This window comes from Helicoverpa zea, chromosome 9 (assembly GCF_022581195.2).
Source record: "Helicoverpa zea isolate HzStark_Cry1AcR chromosome 9, ilHelZeax1.1, whole genome shotgun sequence".
NCBI classification, from domain to species: Eukaryota; Metazoa; Arthropoda; class Insecta; order Lepidoptera; family Noctuidae; genus Helicoverpa; species Helicoverpa zea.
Window position 1 is genome coordinate 2,821,781 of NC_061460.1, and position 18,649 is coordinate 2,840,429.

An 18,649-nucleotide genomic window follows, 5' to 3' on the forward strand; every position below is an offset into this window, starting at 1 on the left:
ACGTGCATTATTTAAGTATATTAAATTGGCATACCATTACCAATTCCTACTATTTTAGAAAAAGTAGCCTGACTAAGACGTATTGTTGATAGTTTATATTATGTTAAGGAATAATATCCCACATCTACTAATGGACTATATACATCAAATCAATCAACAGTATCAATCAAAAGGTCTTTTTAAGCGCAACATTTTGTCTCAACATACCACTTATCAATTCTTAGTATTTTAGAAGATATAGCCCAAATAAGGCGTATTATCGATAGGTTTTACTATGTTAGGGAATAATGTCCGACCTCTAGAACCATATGTCAATCGAAAGATCTTTTTAAGCGCTATATTCCGTCTTAACATACAACTTACCGATTCTTAGTATTTTGGAAGACATGACTGACCTAAGGCATATTATTGATACTTTACATTGTGTTAAGGATTATTCCTTAAAACAATGTAAAGTGACAATAACATCTCACATGAAGTTATGAGCCATATTTCAATCAAAAGATCTTTTTAAGCGCAAGGTTGTATTAGCATAACTCCGACAAATTGTTAGTACTTTAAAAGCTAGAGCTTTTCTAAGATTATATTATCGGTAGGTTCTGTCAAGCTAATCCATTACTTCTTTAGTAACAAATTATATATTATTTGAAAAACCTTTCCAAATGAAACATTTCGTGTTAACATACTTCCGACAAATTGTTAGTAGTTTAGAAGCTAGAGCTTATTTAAAATTATAATTATTGAAAGATGTTTTCAATTAAATAAATCCCATCTCTAGTAATGAGTTATACATAATTCAAAAGAGGTTTTTAAATGCAACATTTCATATTAAAAAAACTTCGGCGAATTGTTAGTATTTCAGAAGCTAGAGCTTATATAAGATAATTTTATCGATAGGTGTTTTCGAGTTGATAAATCCCTCCTGTAGTCCCTCCTACATATATCATTCGAAACGACTTTCTAAATGCAACATTTACTATTAACATACTTTATATCAATTGTCAGCACTTTATACCAAATCTTAAAATATATCTATATTTTCCGGACGATGGACACTCCATATGCAGCATGATCTTTGTCGGACAAGCTTACCACAATATAGAAACTAACTTTATTGAACATATTTCAAAAGATGAAACTTGTATGTACGAAGAGCCACAGTGACGTCATATCTACATTTTCCGGACGGTGGACTCTCCATATGCAGCATAATCTTTGTCGGACAAGCTTACCACAATTTTCTAGTTAACTTTATTAAACAAATCTCAAAAAATGAAACTTGTATGTACGAAGAGTCGTAGTGACGTCATACCGACATTTTCAGGATGGTGGACACTCCAAACGCAGCACGATCGTTATCGGACAAGTTGACCACCATTTTCTAGTTAACTTTATTAAACGAATCTCAAAAAATGAAACAGGTATGTACGAAGAGTCATAGTGACGTCATATCGACAATTCCAGGAGTCCAGCATTAAAAAACGCAGCGGCACCAAAATTTGCGCATTCGAAAAGTTTGTCGGACTCATCGTAAGGAGGAAGGCACTCACAAAGTCTTAAATGTATATGTATAAAAAAAAATTGTTCGCCGGCCTGGGGACTAACAGGTCCGAAATTGTAAAAAATAATAATCTTCACAGAGCAATTACATGTTCCTATGTTCTCAAGATCACTATAAATAGGAAGTTTAAATATACAACAGAAAAAAACACAATGTTCTTGGTAACACAAACTTTATTGGTACAATGTCAATCACCCCTCCCTTATGTAAGAAGTAATATTTATTTATCACAAACCTCTATTAAAACAATGTTAAGTAAATTAAAGAAGGAATGTGTGAATGTTATTAAATAAATAAGGAAATCAATCGTTATTTTATAATTTATAAATACCTACACTCTATTTTTTACTATTCAACATTGAGCAATCTTTGATACCAGTGTATCAATTATGGCGTTTTTCTTAATAAATATCATGGCATGCGATTTAGAGTATTAGGTCAAATAGGTTGAAATACAATTAGGTATTTAATTATTGTATAAGTAAAGCCAATCAATAATTAAATCGGTTTTTATGATGGATCATTTAAATTAACACGATTTTTAAGGTTTCTTATAATAAAAACTAAGGTCACATGGCACAGCAGAAACCGACTTATTGTTTTTCGGACAATTCTTTGGCTTTTACAAATTTACTTAAATATAATAATAATAAAAACTGAACTTAATGCTATTATCAAATTCAGAAATAAAGCTGATGTAACATTTGAATTAGGTCCACAAATAAAATGTGTAAGTATTTGTAATCACAGAGCTTAGAAAGTATTTTTATACAGAGTTTGAACTATTGGAGGATAGCAACGGTATCTATAAATGACATCAAATAATTAAAACTTGTTCAACTTCAGCACATTTTTATATGTGTTTCGACATAACAATGAAAATATTATTTATGGCTGGTTTACACCTATATTGACGGTTTATTTCAATTTAATAGACAACCCTTCGACTGAGGTACTCAGAAAATAGGCCGTTGATGATAAAAGAAGAACAAAAACAAACAACGGAATAGTTATAAGAATTAGTTACAAATATCTCTGGGATAATAAAGCTACAGCATCACCGATAACAAAGCAGTCACCATACTCTATTCTTACGGTGAGTTGCACCATTTAACTATAATGATAGTGGGGGGAGGGGGAGAATCCTCATGGACTTCCTCCGCCTGGGGGAAGGCGGAGGGGTGTTTCGGACTTTTATCGGCTAAAACCCCCCTGTGTCCTCCTCGCACGTGGGCGCAGGGCCGCGGGAATCCAAATTCTTCCGCAGAACTATAAGGATAATCGAACCATTTTCAGCTGTCAAATCGCTGATTCGACCAATAGGCGGCGAGTATAAAGGTGGTTATAGTTCGTTTATCGTTAAGTATAGTTAAATGATGCGACTCGCCCTTAAAGTTATTTATAAAACTAAACTTACCTACTTAGCTAAAGTGAACACGAAGATATCGTGCTAAAACATTTTCATGAATGGTCCCGATTCAGGACTAGCGGAATCCAAATGGCAAATAATATGCATATGTTATTAGCACTTTAAAGTTATTTTAAAATGACAAAACAAAATGGTAATGTGAAATTATTTCTTTATTATGCTTGTGTAATTTCGAGTGTTTGTGATAATAACCGTTATTTTCTTAAAAATCTCTAATTGGATTGTATAAAGCCCATGCTTCAGAGTCAACCATCCTCAATCACAGTAACTTACTTAAGTCAATTTCGGACAAGAGTCAGAGTTTATAAAATTTTACCAAGACGAAAATTAAACTGATTTGAACCTTATTACTATAAACTTATAATTTACTTTTCACTGACGTATTCTCGTTGCTATGTTCCTCAAATGCCATGTTTCCTAAGGCGAAAATGTTGTCAGGGTCTAAAGCTTTTTTGGCGGCAAGTAAGAGTTGTCGCCCGGGTTCACTCACTGTGTCTTTGTACCATTTTTTACGAAGTTTCCCAACTCCGTGATGATGTGATATTGATCCTGTGAAGGAAACGCAAACGAAAATAATATAAATCATTTTTATTTAAGGAAATGAAATTTAAGCATAGAGCGACGGAAGTTTGTACAAAGCAATCCTAAATTTTGCAGAAGAATCAGATTATATTTGAATTGTAATCAAAAATAACTTTGGGTCACTCAGTTGACTATTTTTGAAATTCGAATCATCTACCAACCTAACGGTGCAAAAAAAAACTTACCACCACAGGCAATGATTTCGTCTCGTGCAGCCTCTTCAATTTCTTCGTAGGTCGACACGGGGTCCTTACACTTGCCAATATTGTGGCCAAAGTAGAAATAAATACAACAGCCAGCATCATATCTGAAACAAGGTAAATTATTTAATCGGGCGTTACTTTGCGGAAATCCCTGACATAAAATGTAAGGAAAAAATATGTCTGCTATATGCATTTCCTGAAGATGCCACGTGGAGGGACGAAACAGTGTTGATTTCAGATTCGGTTGCTTGGTAACTGGCACGGAGGATAGTGCATATGCACGAGGGCGGGTGTTACCCTTGCTGCATATGCATGAAAGTAGTACCTACATACGCATTTGAGCCTCGATTTATTGTCTCGCGGAATAACGCTACATATTTTTCCTAACTTTATATCTAAAACAAACAATATGCAATGACGCACGTGAACTAAGGGAAAATACGCCAATATTACTAGATAGATAAAGGTGTACCTAGGCATATTGTTTTTTATAAGCCATCGGAATTTTACATCAAGCAATGTGTCATGTTATTTGTCAATCCGTGACCACATTAATAATACTAGATAAGTAATAGTAAAAAGTTGGAAAATGTAGGTGCTACGAGTATCTATGTTTTACCTTTGTATCAACTTGCGCTGAGCAATGAATGAATGAGAGGCGAATTGTCGATAATGATGTATGAGAATACTTTTATTCTGATGATTAGATTTCTACGTTCCTAACAACATTCACAGGCTAGGTACATTATGAAAATTAGTTTTCACAATCCATTAATTTGGAATTTATCAAAGATATCCTGTCCTTCACGCGGGTCCAAGCTACCTCCCCTCATGCGCACGCATGATGGCGTGACCAAAGAATATAGGGATTTATTTTTATAAATATGCTAGCTGTTCCCCGCGGTGTCATCAGCGTCCTAAGTGATTTGTTCCTGTGAGCAATAGCGTCGACTTCTTCTATGTCGACGCCGAATGCTCATCGCTCATCGCTCTTTTATATACCTAAACGTATAGATTGGTGATGAGCTAAACTTACGTCTGCGTAAGTCGATGCGATATGAGGTACTTGTCGATGCCCCTCTTGGCACATTCATCTCGGATGCGCTGCTTCACATTAGCGCAGAGAGCCAGTGTGCGGTCCCACGGCACCGACGTCTCGAACGACTCTGCTACCACGTCGTACTCGATGGCCACGTCCTGGGTGAAAGAAAACACGTTTATAAACGAAAAGACGATGACGATAACTTGCCAAAGATGACTTGCCAAAGGAAAAGGGATATACTGCGTCACAGCCACGTAAAACAGCCCTCGCTCAGCCGATTACTGTGACCCGAGTCCCAGGTTGCAGAGCGAAATTTAAACAGCAAACGGAAAAAGAGAGAATTTCAATAAAAATACTTGGCTGTAAGAGATTGTTTTAACCGCGCGAAAGATACACTACTTATCAAGCAAGGGGCTCGTGGTTCAGGAATGTTTAAAACTAGGGCTACGGCTAAAACGACGACTAAGGCTGAAGAAAAAAGGTGTGAAATTTGACAACTCTTTCCACTCACACCAGGAGGCCTTTGGTATAATAGTAGGCACATTCGAAAAAGGGATTGCGCCTCTCTACTCAATATAGGACATATTTTTGGAAAATGCCGATGTACATAGACTAGGCTGCATCCGGTCTGAGAAGTCAGACTAGAAGCCGACCCCAACATAGTTGGGAAAAGGCTATGGAGATCATCGATGTAAGTAGACCATTGAGTAACGATATAATTAAACAAATATAAATGAGGTTAAGGGGATACTTACTTGATTACAATGATATCATTTGAGTATACCTACTCGAAGCATTGCCAAGCCTACTCGTACCTATGCGATTTTATGAGTTCAGATTGTGCACTTAAAATATTTAGGGGCTTGAGATAGTTACCAAAGGTAGATACAGTGACAAAACTAGGGCGGAGTTGACGGCCTAGGCCGCTGACTTTGACAATACAGGAATGAATTTTAAGCAGTGCGCAAAAAAAAACTGGTGGTCGAGAATCGTTAACAGGACATATCTGCATCATCAGTAAAAAAAACTTTTTCATTCTTTTGTCCGCCCTAAAATCAGCAAAATATGGATACCAACTATTCTTACGCGCGCCGAGCGGAGCTCGCGTCAGTAAACCGGTTTCGCGTTGCCGCCGTGCATACTATGACGACTGTGACCGTACTATCGGTTACAAAATAAACATCTTTCGATATCAATAACTTTTCTTTTTTGTACTAAAACACTGCAAAATAAAAATATACGTATCTATAAAACTTATTTAACTATAAGTTGACAAAGTTTGCGCACTGGATAAAATTCATTCCTGTATATGTCAAAATTTGTGGAAGACATTTTAATTGCTCACGTAATGGTTTGATTGAAAACATGTTGCTATCATCCTAGGTATCTAGGTATAAGTCCCATTCATATGGCAAGGAATATAGCTGATGGTACCTACGACAAATTAACAAACAAATTGCTTTCGGTTCTATCACGAAGCATTTTGCTGAAGTTATCCAAGAAAATATAATTCCAATTACCCTAATAGGCAATATAATATTAACACACAATAGACCAGACCTTATAAACACAGATAAAACTAGTAACGTTTTTTATTTCAACATCGACTTACTTATGAGGAATTATTTTCTTAAAGTTTTATCATGCAGTTTGGTGACAAACATTACCTATTACGTTTTCCCCTTGTGGTCACTGCGGCCTACTTAGTATTGTTTTTAAGATTTTGACAATGGCCTGTCATTCATTATTGTTCATTACATTACATTAATTGTGGCTGACACACACACGCCTTGTTATCTCTACTACAGACATCGGATACATGTGTAGCCATACTTTGGGCTCTAGCCGTACCTAACATTTTTGTCACACAGTCTTACATTATAACCAGTGCGCAAACTTTGACAACTTATAGTTGAACAAGTTTTATAGATACGTATGCTTTTACTTTTAAATGTTTTAATACAAAAAAATTCTATTCAATATAGCGAAAGATTTTAAATGTAAATATACAATGGTAATAGTTTAGAGACATATGGTATTGCAGAGTGCAAGATGAGCAAAAACATGTGAGAGCGTGAGGCATGTAAGGCACGGACAGTTAGAGTCCGTTCAGAATTCCGGCTCGGAGAGCATCGACGCGCATTTTTTTCTTTTCACACAGACCGGAGTCGGCTCCGGTCGGCTCCGATCGGCTGCTTGAGATGCAATCGGAGCCAAACGTCTGCATGACCGAGAAAAAGTGCGCGATCGGAGCCGGTCGGCTCTTATTATTTCACACCAAGCGCCTTCGAGCATTCTTAATGTCAAAAGCAGTGCACATTCAAAAATAAACCTTACTTCAAATACTAAGTACTCGATTTTCAACGTGTTAAGAATTTGCTCTCCTCTCCGAGCCGGTCTGTCTGAACGGACCCTCACTGCGCATGGTCCGAGTGAACGGTTCTCTCTGGGGGTTTACGCGAAATATATCCGGTATCCGAACACCGTGTTTCTCTCAACCCCCTGCACCCCACGACCAAAAGCGGCAGTACTCAATTAGGGATCCACCCAATAACCGATCTCTAAAATAGTATTTATTTCAAAATGACCCCTTCATGCTGACGGCGTATGAACGATAACAAGTACTACTTACTCACATAAACACAAGGTCTAAACTAAATTAAAAATAATAACCACACATTCTAAGTATATCTTAGACACCAATGGCTGATAAAAAGGTGAAGGAAAACATCTGGAGGAAACCTGGACAATAAAGTCTGAAATCACCAACCTGCATTGAGCAAGCGTGGTGATTAATGCTTAATCCTTCTCCATGTGAGAGGAGGCCTGTGCCCAGCAGTGGGACGATAAAAATGCTGTAACAGAACAGAAACACACATGTTAATAGAGAATACTCACCCTAAGATAAGCGATGACGAAAGTGAGCGTATATCCATTCTCTCCATTGGTAGCTCCGGCCGGAATGCCCCCATACTTGGCAGCGATGGTATTCAGCTTCTTCTCTCGTTCAGCCACCTCCTCAGCAGAGCCTTCCATGAGGAGTGTGACTACACAGAGCTTGGCAGGGTCGAAACCCTTGATCTTCGTGATGTACAGGCGTTTTAGGCCATCGAGGAGTACTCCGCCCCAGGTGTTCTCGGTTTTTAGCGCTTGGCCGAAGCGGAACTGGTGGGTAAAGAAAACCAAGGTAAATGCGATTTGTTGTCATGTTTACTAAATAGTTTTATGTAAGTTATAGCTAGAGATTGTAATTCCGATATGTTTTTCTACCCGGACGGGACTGGTAACATTCGCCGCCAATGAATGGGCCCAGCAAGTCAAGATCAGTCGTTATACTACAAAAGGGTAGGGCTGCCATCTAAAGATTCAAAATACCCGAACATTTAGGGTAAATCGCATTTTTCCCCCGGACGAGTCCGAAAATAATAATATGTAAAAAAATAAGACCTAATTTTATTAAATATTATTTTCGAACTTATTTACTTCCGAAAATACAATTTTCGCCAAATGTCCGGGTTCGGCGAAATTCGAGGTGGCAGTCCTAGTCTAGTGTCAATATATTTTCTTTCTTTCTTCTTTATGATATTAGTATAGATTAATGTCTCTATTTACCTGTTCATTGTCCATCAGCCGTATACTGGAGGGCTGCAGCCTCTGCCTGGCCACATCCCGCTCGAAGTAGAACCCTGACTCCCAGTCGGGGAACACCAGCGACCCGTAGCGGACCACGGGGGGAAGCGGACGGATCTTTATCGTCACCTGTGAGGAAATAGGAGTTATAGATATAGTTCTCGTCAAACTTCTTGTCTTTATGGAACCTTGCTGCCTAGAATCTAAGAATAAGCGTAGGTATCTATATACATAGATTACGGTAACAGAAAATTAGCCGTGTAGCGACGGCTTAAGAATACACATGTCGCTACCCCCTTCTTCCAGTGGGTGTCGTAGAAGTCGACTAATGGAGAAAATTGCACCGAACACCAGTGCGAGAGAAGGAAAACTCGGAAAAAAACCCTCTATCAACCCGTCTGGCCAGCGTGATAGCAGTAGGCTATATTCCTCTAATGTGCAGAACAAAAAAGCCACGGCCCCTAGTTCCCGGCAGTCCCGCTATTCCCGGTCACGGTGGCGACCGTGGTTACGGTGGGACAGGGGGTGCGAAGAATCTCCGGGTTACGGGAGGCCACCAAACACAACTGACTCTTGCGACGTACAACGGCCGCACGCTACGGCTTGACTCGCATCTGGCGCAACTCGAGGTGGAACTTGGGAAGATTAGGTGGCATATATTAGGGTTATGTGAAGTTCGAAGAGAGGGGGAGGACACCATAACCCTCGAATCAGGTCACCTAATGTACTTCCGAGAGGGAGACCAACAATCCCAAGGTGGCGTTGGGTTTCTGGTTAATAAGTCCCTAGCTGATAACGTTGTGGAGGTGTCTAGTGTGTCGAACAGGGTAGCGTACCTTATCATAAAGCTCACCGACAGGTATAGCCTCAAGGTAGTGCAAGTGTACGCACCGACCTCGACACATTCAGACGATGAAGTGGAGGATATGTTTGATGATATATCAAGGGCCCTCCACTTCACTACAAAGACCCATTACACCGTTGTCATGGGGGACTTTAACGCTAAAGTGGGAGTACAGATTTGCGGCGAATCGGCAGTAGGATCCCATGGATTTGGAAGCAGGAATCATAGGGGGCAAATGCTCGTCAACTTCCTTGAACGCGAGGGGCTCTTTTTGATGAACTCCTTTTTCAAAAAGCAGCCCCAAAGGAAGTGGACGTGGCAAAGCCCCGACACTATGACTAAAAATGAGATTGACTTCATCATGACGAACAAGAAGCACATATTCAGAGACGTCTCCGTGATCAATAGGTTTAATACCGGTAGCGATCACCGACTTGTCCGAGGCTCTCTGAATATCAACTTCAAGGCCGAACGTTTCCGTCTGATGAAGGCCAGGCTCCGACCAACACTGCTCCAAACCATGACAGGATCCGAAACGTTCCAGTCAAATCTGGAGAACCGATTTGCCGCCGTGGAAACCACAACAGACGTTAACCAGAACCACGAATATGTGGTTCGGATCCTCAGGGAGGAAGGTTCGAGATTCTGTAACATGCAGCGTAAGGGCAAGAAATCGAAGCTTTCGGAAGAGACATTAGGGCTTATGAAGAAACGACGTGAAAACCCGCCTGTCACTTCGTCAGCTAAGCGGGCTCTAAACCAAGAGATCAACAAGCACGTACGACGCGACCTCCGGTGCTCCAATACTCTTGACATTGAAAGAGCAATTGAGCTGAATCGGGGGTCAAAGGTGTTCGTACAATCTCTTGGAAGAAGCCACTTGACGAAGCTGACCACAACAAGTGGAGAAGTCGTTTCTTCGGTGCCGGCAGTCCTTTCGGAAGTGGAAAATTTCTATGGCCGGTTATACGCATCGCATGCATCTCGACCTGATCCCGGAAATGAGGATTCTAGAGCCACATTAACACGCCATTTCACCGAAGACCTGCCAGAAGTCAGCAGTGGCGAAATCGAGATCGCTCTGAGACAGCTCAAAAATGGAAAAGCCCCTGGCGAGGATGGCATTACAACAGAGCTTTTAAAAGCAGGAGGTAAGCCCGTACTGGGGGAGCTCCAGAAGCTTTTTAATGCCGTCCTGTTTGAAGGGAGAACTCCAGAGGCGTGGAGTAGGAGTGTTGTCGTCCTGTTCTTCAAAAAGGGAGACAAAACCCAGTTGAAGAACTATCGACCCATTTCCCTCCTAAGCCACGTATATAAGCTGTTCTCAAGAGTGATCACGAACCGACTTGCGCGAAGACTCGACGAATTCCAACCACCGGAGCAGGCTGGGTTTCGGAGCGGATACGGCACTATAGACCACATCCACACAGTGCGGCAGATTATACAGAAGACCGAAGAGTATAATCAGCCCCTGTGTCTAGCATTTGTGGACTATGAGAAGGCCTTTGACTCGGTTGAAATCTGGTCTGTTCTGGAGTCCCTGCAGCGTTGTCAAGTAGATTGGCGATACATCCAAGTGATGAGATGTCTCTACGAAGCCGCTACAATGTCCGTCCAAGTACAGAATCAGCAAACAAGGCCCATACCGTTGCATCGAGGAGTGAGACAAGGGGATGTTATTTCCCCGAAACTGTTCACTAATGCAATGGAGGATATGTTCAAAACGCTGAACTGGAAAGGACGCGGCATCAACATCAATGGCGAACACATCTCTCACTTGCGATTTGCTGACGATATCGTCATCATGGCGGAAACGCTGCAGGACCTACAACAGATGCTGAACGACCTGGCTGAATCTTCTCTACGCATCGGCCTACGGATGAACTTGGACAAAACCAAGGTCATGTTCAATGAACATGTTCTACCGGAACCGATTGCGATACACGGCGCCGTTCTCGAAGTTGTTCGGAAATATGTATACCTCGGGCAGACATTGCAGTTAGGTAGAAACAACTTTGAGGACGAGGTGAATAGGAGAATTCAGTTGGGTTGGGCTGCATTTGGGAAGCTACGTCGAGTCCTAACATCGTCGATCCCACAGTGCCTAAAGACAAAAGTCTTTAATCAGTGCGTCCTACCTGTCATGACTTACGGAGCCGAAACGTGGACACTGACGGTACGGCTGGTCCACAAGTTTAAAGTCGCTCAGCGGGCTATGGAAAGGGCTATGCTCGGCGTTTCTCTGAGGGATCGCATCAGAAATGAGGTAATCCGTCAGAGAACCAAGGTCATCGACATAGCCTATCGAATCAGCAAGCTGAAGTGGCAGTGGGCTGGCCATATTAGCCGAAGAACCGATAACCGTTGGGGTAAACGAGTTCTAGAGTGGAGACCGCGCCTCGGCAAACGTAGTGTAGGACGTCCTCAGGCACGGTGGAGTGATGACTTGCGCAAGACGGCTGGCAGGAGCTGGATGCGAGAAGCCGAAAATCGATCTCAGTGGCGTGCACTTGGAGAGGCCTATGTCCAGCAGTGGACTGCGATAGGCTGATGATGAACAGAAAAGTACAAAAGAGAGTACCTATACCGGTAGTTCTAAAAATATATAGAGAGACTAACAACTTTCCTAAAGAAACTTTTTTAAACTGCTACTAAGTTATTTTGCAGCAAAACGCCTGTTTTGTTTCTCATAGCAGTGTTGTGACTAAGTGACGAGACGAAAAATTATGATTTGTTTGAAGTTTTGTTGACATATTTCTACGATTGAGCATACACACATTTAAAATCCCTCCCGACTTGCGTTCATCTCTCGCTATGGGGATCAATAAAAGTCTGACACTTTCTCCTCATGTGATGATAATATCCTGGCTCAAAAAAGGTCTCCATGGGAATTTCATTCAGTTAACTACCTATCGTTTGTCATGGTCACTTCAAAGGGTTTTATTTAATTAGCTATTCTAATTATTGTTTAATTATGGGCATTGACCTCAGTGACGACGCCGAAGCAGCCCTCGGAGCCCATTATGACGTGTTCCCAGTCGGGCCCGCAGGACATGCGCGGCACGCGGCAGCTCTTCTCTATCACGCCGCGGGCTGTCACCACCTAATCAAAATATATTTATATAAAGTAAAAAGATACGATAGCAGACGGGAAATCTTAGGGGCATAACGATCAAAGAAATTGCGAAAATCGCCGGTGGCACCTCAGCAATTAGTTTACGATTACGTCTGTCTTCAGTATTCCGGCATCAGTTCTTCTTCATACCACTGGCTTGACTAGCTTGACAGGCCTCTGAGAGTGGAGAACTAAAAGGAACCTGGCACGTACCCCACATGCTCTCAAATATAATAATTAACATACTTCTGATATAAAGATACATAGTAAGCATACCTTAGTATTGACAATCAGGTCTTCAATATTCCCGTAAGTGTTCTTCTTCATGCCGCTAGCCCGCGTGGCTACCCAGCCGCCGAGGGTGGAGAACTCGTAGGAGTCAGGCTCGTGGCCCACCGTGAAGCCGCGAGCTCGCATCTCGCGCTCCAGGTCCTGCCCTACTATGCCCGCCTGGAAGGTAGGACACACATATAAGAATCTAGGTCTCGATTCCATCTATGTAATTGACTAAAATAGAACTTTTTCGATAGAATCAGCATGTGAAGGTAGAGGAAAGGTATTATTTATAGGACTTGTTCTATATTTTTACGATTTTAATATTATTAATTTTGTCTTTGTTTGTGTTTTTCTTATTTATTGACATTAATTAATTAAACGAAATTCTAACTGAAACTAATATCCTCATAATGTGATGTAATGTAATGTTTTCTAATCTAAAACGATTGCAACTTTCTGCGCTGTACGGAGGATAAATGTTAACATAAATAAGTTAATTTTTCATCATATCGTTGACATTGACCTTATTATTAACTTATATTGGAGTGAGCCTTAGTCTGAATTATATTCATGATTACCTGTTAATAAAACTGCAAATAAATAAAAGTACTCTCTTATAACTTTTTAGTAACTTTTGCAACTAGGTTGAGGTCACCTTACACGTGTTGCGACTATCAGCTGACCTTTGCAAAGTACCTAATGACTATTTATAATCGGTAACTTTATTTTCAGACGGACCTTATTTATTTCTAAGATACGTAAATTACACTGGTCAACAGCATTTTCGTCACAAAGGTGAAATATAAAATTTCTTGTAGAATATTCGATACGATGATAAGTCCAGAACATAAAATGGCACTAGCACGTCGGCATTTAAAAATATATTTGTGGCAATAGAAACGACTATGCCCGGTTTCTGAGCGCTTTTAAAATTTATGGATGAACTTTCAACAAAGGTTCCAAAAGGTTTCAAAACCGGCCATTAGCACTTCAAGCACGCCTGAATTTCATTTAAGTATCTCTTAGGCCTCGGCCTCAAAATTTGCGGGCAGCGGGGCGGCAGCGGCGGCGGCGCGGGAGCGGCAGGATCTTACGCGTATAATCAAATGGACCGGCCCTCGAATACAGCGGCGCGGGAGCGGGCAACGAGCGGTGCACTCCAGTCAAATGGTGACCGCCCGCGCCGCCGCCGCTGCCGCCCCGCTGCCCGCAAAATTCGAGGCCGAGGCCTTAAGTTGAAGTCTTACCTGCACTCTAGCCAGTAACTGCTCCTTATCCAGCCACAGTATGGAGTTCAGGTCGCTTGTATCCAGCACTAGGATAGGTCGGGTCTCCTTGGCAGGGCAGGTGACCGCGCCAGACACTGAGGTGCCTCCACCGAACGGAATGATGACGAAGTTGTGACGGGACGCGCACGCTACTATTGCTTCCACCTGAAATATTAAATTGAGTGTTTTAAAGTTGGAGCTTTACTGTATTTATTTTGTGTTTTTTCGTAAAATTCTTGTACAAGAGTCTGGCAACCAGTCTTATCTTGGGGTATCGGGTTGCCCAGGTGACAGTATTCGGGAGGTCTGAAGGCAGTCGCTCCATGTAAATCCCTGGTACTCAGCTGATTCCGGTTACAATGAAAGCTGGCCCTCCATAGTAGGGAAAGGGCTCGGCAGGGTGAATATTTCAGAGATCTTTGCGATAAACTTTTACTGAGGCCTTATTCCATAGGTACTTTAAAAGACCTTCTGGTAAGCTTAACATACTTCAGTGTTACGTTCATATTTGGCGTTAACCGGCCTTAAAGCTAAGCGTTAACGAGTTAACACTATAATGGCGGGACATAATGTCGTTATGTTAACCATTAACGTCGATTATGAAATCCATATTGAAACAAAGTTCGCACATTCGTGCTAAGCATAATGAGTGCTCGAAACATCGCGCCACTCGATGAGCAGAACCCATTTTAAGGTATCACGCACGTATCTGCCGGTCGGAAGTTAGCTACAAACCGCTATTAAATTTGAATAGGATAAACTAAAGGTACCTGCGTAAGTACCTGAGTATCTATCATGTCTTCTATGCGTACCTCAAGAGGTCCGGTTCACAATATCACTCTAATCATATTTAACCTACATAGATTTGACGCTGTTTATGCGGTATTTAGCACTTCGGAAGGTGACGTCTTATTCGTGAAGGGCAGAAGGACGTCAAGAACTAAAATGATGTTCAAACACATTCTGGTACATTCAATCTCGTTTCAAAATGTGAAGAAGTTCAGTTTTTGTTTTTAAAATTCATGACGGATTCCTCTGCTTGAAAGAAAAGTGTAAACGAAAAGATATTGAAAAAAAAAAATATTAAGATTATAAATATGTTGTGTATGTACCTATTTGAGGTCATGAACTTTAAATCGCTAATTGACAAGAAGACACGGGTGGCCTAATTTTTACGTCCTCGCAAAAATTGTAGCAATAGTGACGTCATCCACTATTTATAATTTTTTTATGTTATCATAGATAAACAGAACCATAAACATCTATACCGACCTTCTTACGAAGTTGTGTGAAATTAATGATAATAGGAAATTGATATAAAGGACTAAGAACAAGTTTGAAAGAGATGACTGATATAAACAGGCAAAAATGTCAATGACACTCTTTCGAAATATTAGTGAGAACGGCTATCTTTTGCTACATTTGGATAAAAAACATGTTGTAAATTATTTCATAGACTCCAATAAACTAATTATAAAACCTTGAGATTTCAAAAGTTCTCTGCTGCCATTCGCATAAAAATGTTGGCTATTTTACTTTAAATTCATTTGTACAGAAAACTGACTTATATTCTGTAATCGTAAGTACCATAGTACCATGTGGCTGGACTCCCAAATTCAATTGCAATTGCATACGTACTTGATCCTTACCTGTTCATGAGTCTCTGGCCATATGACAGCATCAGGTATCCTCGGGAAGCTGTTAGTCCTCAGCTGGCTCATATCCTTCAGGGTCTGGCCATGTGCCCTGATCAGTCTGTCCATACCATCCACACTGACTAGAGCGATCTTCTCCAATTCCAACCTTATTGGTTCGGGAAGCCTGCTTTCGGCAAAGTTCGTGGGCAATTCGGGTATCTTCGGTTCTCTCATAGGGTCTACGCCAAGGTTGTCGACGGCCCATTGTGCCAAGTTGGGAAGGTTCTGACCTCCTATGGAATATCTGTAATTGAAATAGATGCAAATAGGTGAATTTTAAAGAAGGAACATTATCGAACTAAGCAGCTAACATTGAGACGATGAAACTCGTCACAGATTATGTTATTCTCATTTGCGCGACAGAAATTCAATTCTCGCCGGTTGTTGTAGTAGGTAACTATTAGTTCCGGCTGAATTGGTAATTTGGTACCTACCTATTCACAGCCCCAATAACTGTTACTATTGGTTAAAGTGTGGTTAAATTGCATAATAAACCATTTATAAATATTAGACTTGATTAACTTCTAACATTTGTTCACATAAAATCGAGTAAGTATCGATTCTTGCCTGATGCCTGCTTTTGGGAAAGTTTTGCTATGATCACTTCAGACGTTAGATAATGACTTTATCAAATACTAGCTTCTGCCAGCGGTTTCACCCGCATCCCGTGGGAACCTCTGCACGAACCCGGATAAAAAGTAGCCTTCCTCGATAAATGGGCTATCTAACACCGAAAGAATTGTTCAAATCGGACCAGTAGTTCCTGAGATTAGCGCGTTCAAACAAACAAACAAACTCTTCAGCTTTATAATATTAGTATAGATTTTAAACGCAATTTGGGTAGGAATGGTTTTCCTACTCAATATTTTGGCACGTGACTTCAAAATTTGTTTTTCACACATCTGGTTCGATCAAATATTTTTGTTTATTTATTAATTTTTCAGTTTACAAAGTAATAATCTGATGTCATGACTTCAGGAGGACTGAATGAAGGTTATTCTTTCTTATATGAATGAAAAGTGAGTGAAAATAAAAGTGTTAAAAAACCGTTTAAAAAAGTGTTCTTATTGCAGGATCATGTGATTTACTGATTTATCCATGTCGACTTTTCAAAACTTTTTTCATAAGCTGAAAGTAGGGATTAAACATTTAATGGACATTTAATGGTACTAGAATCTTTATTTACTTATTTAATGTTTTTAGTTTTAATGTTTTCTTCACTTATTGGACTGAGACCACCTGAATAACTTATTGTCTATCATTACGTTATCGAAAGGTAAGGTAAGGTAATTTTCGCAACCTTTGGATCTGATCACCTTTTGAAGAACTTATCACTACCAAAATTCCAGTAATTAAAACCATTTTCCAAGCATGACACCTACGACACATGTTAAAGCAGCGAACATACGCGTCGCAGACCTATTTTTAAAATGCTATCCATAATAATTTCACCTTCTTATGGTTTTTTTCAGACGCAGATGGCATTTCCCTTGAGTAAAAAGTCAGCTGTTTCAAATAGCTTCAAAGAAAGGCTTCGTTATGTTCGATAAGGATTTCTTTTTATTGATAAAAAAATAAAATACGAAGCAATTTTCATTACACACGTCAAACTTATGTTTTTTTTGGTGTTTTACTTATGCGTTTCTCCTGCTTTCCCGTGGGAACTCCTCCTTCCACTCGGAAAAAATTATAAGTAGTTATGTCAGTTATGTCAGCCGCGGATTTAAAATTGGTTTTGTACTTTTGTAGCTTTTAGAGTACAAACTAAGAAGGTATTTTTAGTTTTGGATATTAAGAATAGATTTAGTAAAAGTACCCAACGAGAGATGCATAATAATTAATCGACAGATATCATCTAAGATTGAGATAAGAAGGTACAAATATTGTTAGTGTGCAAAACAAACAGCATTGTATGATGTTTGTAGTCGCTGGTTGTGAATGACAAACAAGCAAACATGCGAATATTTGTCTACGCATTAGGTACCTAACAGCTAGGTAAAGGTCTTCCACAAGGGTCGACACTGCAGGAATGGGAGCCAATGTAAGGTTACTCAACATCTTGAAATATCAACTCTTTATCTATAACATTATATTCTATAACACCTTAATCCTTTTTAGTGGTCCACTCCACTGCAGGGCACAGGCCTCTTCTCGTGAGCGTTGATCTTACGCTTGCTTATAAGCTTTATTTGTTCTCATTAACGGATAGATCATGGAAACCACGTGTTAAATACAAGAATACATTTAATAGTTAAACAAGAATAATTTCTAACTGCCAATTCCGATATGCAGATCCAGTATGCTCCAGTCTGCTTAAGAGATCTCGACTGTAAGGACCAGTCACTGGTGCATGATTACGTGGTCTAATTGGCCCGATATAATTTTTGATGGTATTGTATAAACGTAATTTTATGTTTTATATGAAAATTTACAGTCATAAATATCCTAAAAACTGTACTATACTATAAAGTGGAAGGTTCAAATGTTTTTCCAGCAACTGGTTGAATCTAGTTAAAAGGTCAAAACTGGCGACAAACTCAAAATGAAATATTTGCTAAAACGATTAGCACTATAAATATTCCCTTGAACACAGAAGGTACACAAAGTACATAAACAATTAGTGCCAAATACTTGGGTAACTATTCAGGATGTAGCAGTTACTTAATGTGTATTTTGGTGGCGTTCTTTTATTAGATACTAGCTTTTGCCCGCAACTTCGTTCGCGTGGAATAGTGACTACCAGCAGATTTTTGATTTGACCAATAGATGGCGCTATATGTCCGGAATAATTTTATTTTTATTTTTTTTTGTAATAAAAACTATCCTATGTCCTTTCTCAAGTTTCAAACTATGTCTGTGCCAAATTTCACACAAATCGGTTCAGTAGTTTAGGCGTGAAGAAAAGACAGACAGTCAGACAGACAGACAGAGTTACTTTCGCATTTATAATATTAGTTTGGACTTACCTGATGGTAATGCTAATATTGGCGGTGGACCATTCA

General features: G+C 40.0%; 1 protein-coding gene across 1 annotated transcript in view; it reads right to left on the reverse strand.

The window, feature by feature from the left end:
- Nucleotides 1-1,716: 1,716 nt before the first annotated feature.
- LOC124633371 (alkyldihydroxyacetonephosphate synthase) overlaps nt 1,717-18,649 on the reverse strand; it is a 29,745-nt gene continuing 12,812 nt past the window's right edge. The window contains exons 3-11 of the mRNA XM_047168562.1: nt 15,600-15,891; nt 13,930-14,115; nt 12,683-12,856; nt 12,278-12,394; nt 8,430-8,576; nt 7,716-7,982; nt 4,812-4,972; nt 3,758-3,879; nt 1,717-3,539 (exon numbers count right to left, since the gene is read on the reverse strand). Of these exons, the coding sequence (XP_047024518.1) occupies nt 3,349-3,539; nt 3,758-3,879; nt 4,812-4,972; nt 7,716-7,982; nt 8,430-8,576; nt 12,278-12,394; nt 12,683-12,856; nt 13,930-14,115; nt 15,600-15,891 (1,657 nt within the window). The 3' untranslated portion in view covers nt 1,717-3,348. The remainder of the gene's footprint in view (nt 3,540-3,757; nt 3,880-4,811; nt 4,973-7,715; nt 7,983-8,429; nt 8,577-12,277; nt 12,395-12,682; nt 12,857-13,929; nt 14,116-15,599; nt 15,892-18,649) is intronic.